This window comes from Pyxicephalus adspersus, chromosome Z, assembly GCF_032062135.1.
Source record: "Pyxicephalus adspersus chromosome Z, UCB_Pads_2.0, whole genome shotgun sequence".
NCBI classification, from domain to species: Eukaryota; Metazoa; Chordata; class Amphibia; order Anura; family Pyxicephalidae; genus Pyxicephalus; species Pyxicephalus adspersus.
The window spans coordinates 10,577,947-10,585,926 of NC_092871.1; the positions used below are offsets into that span (position 1 = coordinate 10,577,947).

General features: G+C 39.3%; 1 protein-coding gene across 1 annotated transcript in view; it reads right to left on the minus strand.

Moving 5' to 3' along the window:
- The window catches only part of NELFE (negative elongation factor complex member E), a 10,204-nt gene that overhangs the window by 923 nt on the left and 1,301 nt on the right, over positions 1-7,980 (minus strand). The window contains exons 2-10 of the mRNA XM_072431385.1: positions 6,990-7,086; positions 4,710-4,779; positions 4,482-4,627; positions 4,301-4,375; positions 4,083-4,120; positions 2,409-2,623; positions 1,864-2,008; positions 1,725-1,779; positions 722-824 (exon numbers count right to left, since the gene is read on the minus strand). Of these exons, the coding sequence (XP_072287486.1) occupies positions 722-824; positions 1,725-1,779; positions 1,864-2,008; positions 2,409-2,623; positions 4,083-4,120; positions 4,301-4,375; positions 4,482-4,627; positions 4,710-4,779; positions 6,990-7,064 (922 nt within the window). The 5' untranslated portion in view covers positions 7,065-7,086. The remainder of the gene's footprint in view (positions 1-721; positions 825-1,724; positions 1,780-1,863; positions 2,009-2,408; positions 2,624-4,082; positions 4,121-4,300; positions 4,376-4,481; positions 4,628-4,709; positions 4,780-6,989; positions 7,087-7,980) is intronic.

A 7,980-nucleotide genomic window follows, 5' to 3' on the forward strand; every position in this document is an offset into this window, starting at 1 on the left:
TGCAGCTTCCTCCTCATTCTGCTCATAACAACTATAAATTCAAGTGTTTCCTGACTTGTACTTTAACATTGCATCAGTCCCACTCTATATATGAAAAAACAGGACTTCCATATTTCATTAATAATTTCCTAATAATAGCAAAAAAACACCTCTTAAAATGCCCAAACTTTTTTGCCCATGTTTTTCTGACTATAATGATAAAGGTTACAAACCCCATAAAATATTTTTTTTTTCACATTCATCCTGGTGAACACTGACACTGTAGGGAAAATTTAGAGGAAAATAAATAAAGCGTATCACATCCTATGGGGACACCAATTCTGCTGATAACCATGTTAGAGGGGATTTACTTCTATTTGACAAGATTTCCTTTGACATCCTGCTGTATCCCTCTCAAGAGAAAATTATTGGATATCTAAACCTAATAACAAAATTGTAAATATACTGCAGCTTACCAGTCCTTAGATATGGCGGCTGCATTCATTTTCTTTTTTCCCGCCTAATAATCCTATCAGTAACACCCTTCTTGTCATATGAGGACAACGCTTCATACTGCATCTATAGAGAAGCAGCGTTGCATCATTTTTTTCTCTTTTTGACTAGTAAGTTGTTTTATCTTTTTTTTTTTCTTGATTTTTGTTTTCAGCTCAGATTAAATTTGACCGGCGTTGTTTGTAAGCTTCTATAATGAAATATCAATAAGCAGTTGGTAAACACTCACCCAGCTGGCCCCAGACAGATTTTTCAATGGCCGCGTCCAGCATCGGCTGCTTCCGAGCAATGCTGACGCTGACCATTACATCTTCAATCATGGTGTTGTCAAGCTGTTGAAGGGCACAATGCATGAAAATGTAAAATTTAGAGAAACGTAAGAGAAGTTGGAAGGCACATTTGGGATTGCCCTCGCCTAAAAATTGCATTTATAACATTTACATTGTGTACATGTTTTTGTGAGTTGTAAAAATGCCAGCGCTGCTTCCTGATGAGCACTGCTGCTCAGATCTTTTTTTATTACGATACCAGGATAGCACCTCTTATGTTGTTCACACCGGATCTTCTGAAGTCCTGAGCCCTGTCATTAAAGTGGGTCACTTATGTATGCAGCAGACCCCCCAATCTCTAAAACTGGGCCTCATCCCAGAGAGTTTCAGTAATCCTATGCATGTTATATTCTTCTGTATTCCTGTGACATTATTTCCTGTGTCACTGCAATGTGGAATGCATGAACTGCATGACATTCAGTTTGCAGAAGCACCATTTATCAGAAACAACACCATAAATACTTGTTTTATCCTTCCTATACCTTCCGTTTATTATATGAATGTGCCGTCATTAACATGGACCCTTCAATCAAAGTTAGTCTTACAAGGGCTGGATCCTCTGCCCCTTCTCAAATCACCCAATATAGGTAGGTGCAAAATGTACCTGTAAAGTCCTAAAGTTCTAAAAATGTTTCTAAAAATATTCCTACCCTACCGCGATCTTTTGAATGTGACACTTGGGTAAGGATGACCTTACTGTCCTAGGTAGAGTCTTGTAGAAGCAGAGCAGGTTAAAGGAAGACACTCCATTTAATCGTGAGAGAGCCATCCTGCAAGATTTTTAGCCGTGTGACTGTCACTTTTAGCTCCTAATTGTCTCACTGCTGAAAATAACAACTTTTTATAAGCTTGCAAGTGTAATGAATTCAGCCAAATAAAACCAGCAGCTTGCTGAGCTCTCACCTCTTGTATGGCCTGATCTGCAGATTCCATCTTGTCAAATGTAACAAAGGCACACCTGTGAACAAAATACAACTGTGACATTTTGGTATGTTATGGCTAAATCCACCTCCCCACAAATATTTCTCTTGCATTCTCTCACTTTCGTTGATCATCCATGGCGAGGTCAATAATTTTTCCGAATTTGGAGAAAGCATCTGTGAGCATCTGTTTCTTCATGCCGACACCATGAACATATACGGTGTTTCCTTTCCTAGGACCCCGGCGGTCTGTGAAAGTATCCGACCCTATAAAGTACAGCAGGATGTGTTGAATAATGTGGGTAAACACAGCTTAATGCATGTTGACTGTGAAAGAACTACAAATCTCAGCATGCTGCAAATTTTATGTCCTCCAGAGATTGAATCTGAAGGTTCCCAAGCCCTGCTTAAATCTGTCAATATTTGGCTATGGATATGGAATTTGGAATGAATATGGAGTAGAAAGAACCCAGGCAATATTGGTAACTAATCCCTTGCCATAGTACAGGTTCCCTTAAGGCAGACTTTAGAAAATATGCGCTGTGTAATATGTTGGCGCTATATAAATCCTGTTTATTAATAATATTAAAGTACTGTAAGTTGAAGGAAAGGATAAGTCTGACTTTTAAGAAATCACAAGCAGGCTGTATGTTTGTATTATACTTACTCCTATAAAACTCTCTATCTCGCTCCCTCTCTCTTTCACGATCTCTATCGCTGCGGTCTCTCTCCCGGTCCCTTTCTCTATCACGTTCCCGTTCTCTGCCCCGGTCTCGTTCTCTGTCATATGAATCCCTGTCCCCACGTCGGGAATCTCTGTCACTCTCTCGATCCTCTACCTCTCTGTCAGGATCTCGCATTCGCTCACTGGAACTGACAAAGCTGAGAAAGGGAAATTATTAACAGAATGAGGAGTCTGAATATGTAAAAGGCCAATATGTCTGCCTCAGTAACACATAACCAAACATAGACATGAGGTTTCTGGAATATTAAAGGGAACAGGGAAGACTAAAACACAGTAGATGGTATTTTAAACTCCTTTTTAAAGATTACCACTATGGGACTTTCAACCCTTAAACTGCTCAAAGTCCAATTTTTTTTAAATTTTAGATAGAAGCAAGATGAATACACCAATCAGCCAATACATCAAAACCACTTAAATGTGTAAAATAAACCACACAAATGGTGCCTGTGAAAGTGTGGGACATATTAGGCAGCTGGTCAACAGTCAGTTCTTGAAAGTGATGTGTTGAAAGCAGTAAAAACAGGAGTTTTAAGCCCAAAAATGTGGATTTTTGCCTTGGTTGCCACTTGTAAAAAAACAAGTGTTAGGATCTAAATAACTTTGACAGGCACTGTGATGGGTAAGAGCGGCTCAAAAACATTCCAGTAATTGTGGCATGTGTGATCTAAGTAAGGACATGTAGTGAACCAAGGGCAGGTTAATGAGCACCAAGGTTCACTGAAGCATATGGGGATTGGAAGAGGCTAGTCTTCTCATCTGTTCTAACTGAGGAGCTACTATATTACAAATTGCTGAAAAACCTCATGCTGGCCATTAGAAAAAAAAACACAAAGGGAATTTCTGATTTGGGCACTGTAGGGGCAGGCAAGACAAAGTACCAAAGCTTACACTTCCACACCATTGAAATTTCCTACAATGGGCATGTAAGCCTTTGAATTAGACCATGGAGCAATGGATGCAATTGGCCTGGTCAGGTACCACAAGATACCCCAGTGTTCTCCCTAGCCCCTTTTACCTGGGTGCACCACCAGCACTTTTTAGTGATCACCTGGCTATTTTTGGGTGGTTACTGAAGTTAGGTGACAATCCAAGGGCTGTGACCCACTTACAGCTTATTCCCTCCCAACTTCAAAAATTTTCTGGGGAAAATACTGCACCCTTATAAGTTTTGTGGAGTCCATGCAGGTTTATGGGTCAGAGTTATTTTGGCAACACAAAGGGAACCTACACAGTATTAAGCAGGTGGTTTATTGTTTTGCCTGATCAGGGCTGGACTATAGTTTATTTACTGAGTCACTAGACACTTGCCATGCAAATATAAGTTGCAGCTCAGAGGTCTCAGCAAGTAACAATGCAAGGATCACATGCACAGCCCCTGTGCCTAAACGTCAAAACCCAGCCATTCTATTCCTACCCCTAAAGGCTCCATTAATACACTTAATAGGAACAATTACAATAAACCTATTGCAATCACATACATATCTAAAAAAATTAGGGCCAAATCATTGTGATTTGCCTCCAGCTGGGATTTATAGCAATGACAGATAATAGGATACAGAAAATTAGCAAATGCAGTAAAAGAAGAATTATCCTTACCTCTCATAAAGTGAATTCCTTTGGTTGCGTCGGGAGCCCTGGTCATGAAAAACAAGAAGAAAAATAAAATATTAAGAACAACCTACAAACAGAGCTACAGATAAAGTAACAATCCTGACATAGCAATATGCGCTTCCTGAAGTAAGCGATCCCATTTCAGCTGTCATTTTCTAGTGAAGAATGCACAGAAAGAAAAATCAAGTGTGCTTGTGGTTTACCTCAGCTTGGTCTTCCTCAGTAGAGACGCTACGTTGGAAAGGTTGGAAAGTTGGTGCTGGTCCTTTGTCGGGGTCCTAGAAACAAAAAGGAGAGATTAGAATGTACAATGTCCAACCATGTTCAACCATGCAAGACCGAGGGGAGGCTGGAGCTTAGCTTTCATGTATTGCTAGTCTTGACCTTAAGTTTGCCTTCCAGGGTTCGAGATCGCTTAAATCCGCTGTTTTTGGTCCCCGATTTGATAGCGCTAATAGCTCCACTCTTCACCAGCATCTTGGCCTGTTCTGTAGCTGTTGCTGTGTCCACTGCCGGCTGATCTGACATAGCTGGGGAAACAGAAGATGGAAATGAGCAGTTTTTGTGATTAAAGATACAAAATGGCTGAGAATAATATGAAATACAACTCACATCTCTTGATCCCGGCCTGAATTGTCTGGTTAGTGGATGTCTGTTTCTTCAGGGCAAGCAGAGCTTTTTTCTGTAATATAAATGACAAATAGCAGTACTGGTGAACAAATTCTAATCAAAGCACAAAACTTTACTTACCAATAGTATTTCCTATGTGAACACAGAATTTTATTCCTCAGATATACTATATGGGAACCACTGAAGGTGTTGTGTTCAGGTGTCTCCAGGGCACTGGTAATTCTATATCATACAAAGAAATTTTAGACAATTGTGCTATTCCAACCTTGTGGTAACACCTTGGTGAGGATCACTTTCCATTCCAGAATGCCGACTTCATGGACATAGTTTGGTGAGGAAGAAATTACTTTACATGCACAGAGCCCTGACCCTCCTGAACACCTTTGGAGTAAATGTTAATGCCAACAGTAATTTAGGTATTTTTATTCCTCAGTATCTAACCTCACACTCCAAAATCCTCCCCAAACAGAGAAGGCTGATAATAAAATGGACAATTGGGGAAGGTAAATCCATATCAGTCCCTGGTGGCTGGCTGCAGATGTGGTTTTCTTTCCCTTCTTTCACACTGAATCACAAATAAACAGATTCATTAAATCTATTATCTATCCCTAGAAGTACTTTTTCCAAACATTGGTGTCATTTAAGATCAGCAAATATTACCCCATTAGGACCTATCCTTTGGGCATACACGAACTAACAAATTAAGAAATTACCACCTTATCATTTAGTTTACTGGAGTCTTCAACCTCATCCTCTTTTGTCTCTCAACGATAGTTGAGGGTGACAGGGGTACCTAACAGAAGGACCTTTGCAATACTTAACTTGACCTTATCATTACTGTAAATTGTCATCTAAATTCGCATTCATATTTTGTAACCCCAGGATCCAGCACCATGTTTACTTCGGTATTCCCACACTGTTGTAGTGACAAATTCACATCTATATTTTTGGATTCCTCTTCTCTACCCTTGAATCCCCTGAAGAAGCCATTGATTTGGCGAAACACATCGGGCAATATTTGGAGACACTAGCACTCTTTGAGAACAACTGTATTTTGATCTGTAATTCTTTGGTTAACATTTGTCACGCATTTGATTCATTATAGATGCTTATATAGTTCATATGTAAAGTAATATGTAATTATTAAGCAATATACTTCTTAATCACAAATTACCTCTCCAATGATCTTTTCTACATAACATTGATACAAACCCTTACACACATAAATACAAAGCCAGCAAAAGCCTGTCTTTTCTCTTACTCTTCTTTACACTGTTATCACAAACTTCAGGCTTGGCAGGACAAAATCATAGAATAATGTTGGAGTGAGCAAAAACTCCACTCCTCCCCTTTATTGTCAAATCCATATTAATGCCAGTGAGGTTTTAAGCCAGCTCATATATGCTTGATGAACAGATGTCAACAAAGCCTAGGCTGTATCAGTATGGAGTTTGTACAGCGCTGCGTAATATGTGGGCGTTATATAAATACTGTGTAATAATAACATATAGTGCAACTTTAAGCTACTGGCCAATCCCATTGACTTATCATCTGCAAATTTTGTTGATCATTTGTATGTCCTATAAAGGTCATTAAATAAAAATTGCCAGAAACTGGGTGCAGCAACCATACCAACCATCAGAATCAGTACTGCTTCAATTTCAGGAGTTTAAGATTGGTACTTTGCTCACAGAGCTTTGTGATGAATAAAGTTTATACATGAACTTGCACAATGCATTGCTCTTAAACAGTATTATACATGAAGAAAAGTTGTGTGCTGTAGACAAAAAAAGACAACAAAACCCTAGCTGTCATTGTACATTCGTAAAGTGAAACTAATTCCCCATGATCAGGCCAGTCATTACTGCAGAATGGGACAGAAGATGTGCCTAGCAATAATGGTCCGGATTTATTAAAGATCTCAAAGGCTGGAAAGGATACACTTTCATCAGTGAAGTTGAGTAATCAAGCAAACCTGGAATGGATCTGGTGCAGGATTGAAAACATTTGCTAACAAATAGCAAAGTACTTTGAAGAAATCCATTCCAGGTATCCTGGATCAGCCAGCTTCACTGTTACCCGCCTGCGCATTGTCTGCTTTGGTTGCCAGGGCTTTAATACCAAAATACAAAGAAGTATCATGCTTCAGCATCAACTAAAAACAGAAATGTGAGTTTTCAGTGGATAAGTCCTTTATCCCCGATTGGTCACTTTGGGATCTATTGATAACACAACTTGTATTTTTCATCAGCTACAACAAACCTTCTTTTTCAGCTTTGCATATTTCCTCTGCAGGGACTCCTCTTCCTCTGTCAGGGTGACTGGCAGCAAAACCATGTTTATGAGTGCTGGCAGATACCTGAGTAAGGGGAAAAAGAAAGCAAAAACCTTGTCAATCATGTTATTATGACACAGTATTTAAATAGTGCCGACATATTATGTAGTGCTGTACAAAGTCTATAGTCATGTCACTAACTGTCCCTCAGGGGAGCTCACAATCTAATGTCCTTACCATAGTATATGGCATTCCGCAGTCTAAGGTCAAGTTTTTGGGGGAAGCCAATGAACCTAACTGCATGTTTTTGGAATATGGGAGGGAACCGGTGCCTACCAGCCTTTATCTGTCTTCTAAAACCCTTACTACCCCTATTAAATGTACAGCGCTGCACAATATGTTGGCGCTATATAAACACTATATATTAAATTTTAATGCCTCTTATAAGAGTTTATATTTATTCTTGACAGGTCACAGACCAATGGGGATGCTTGCAGGCTATACCTTTTATATAAAAAAAAGACGTAATCAGCTTTTTTTTACATTTTCAGAAAGCTGTGTCACCTGATCTTGTCTGCGCAGTGTGAGATTGAATAACATAGGCAGAAGCCGGAAGAAAAAGATGGATGTAGTTCCTGTGCCATCTGTGCCGGAAAGAAGTCAGGACAGTGCGGAACTACTGGACTTAGATTGAGGGCTTTTGATAGGCACAGGCAAATGGTATATATTTTATTTTTTTAAAACTGTACCTAATGTCAACGTTTTTACTTTACATAGAAGGATAGACAAACCTTCTGTATAAAGTAAAAACTTGTTTGTGTTTTTTTTTTGCCCCTTTAAAAAAAAAAAAAAAAGGGTGCAGCACCACCTCTTTAATTCTTGATCGCCTCAAAAATGAATGGGTGCACAGAACCTCCCGAGATACCTATGTCACGCATCCCGGACGGCTCTTGGCTGATTTTGTCAATAAAAAAAAAA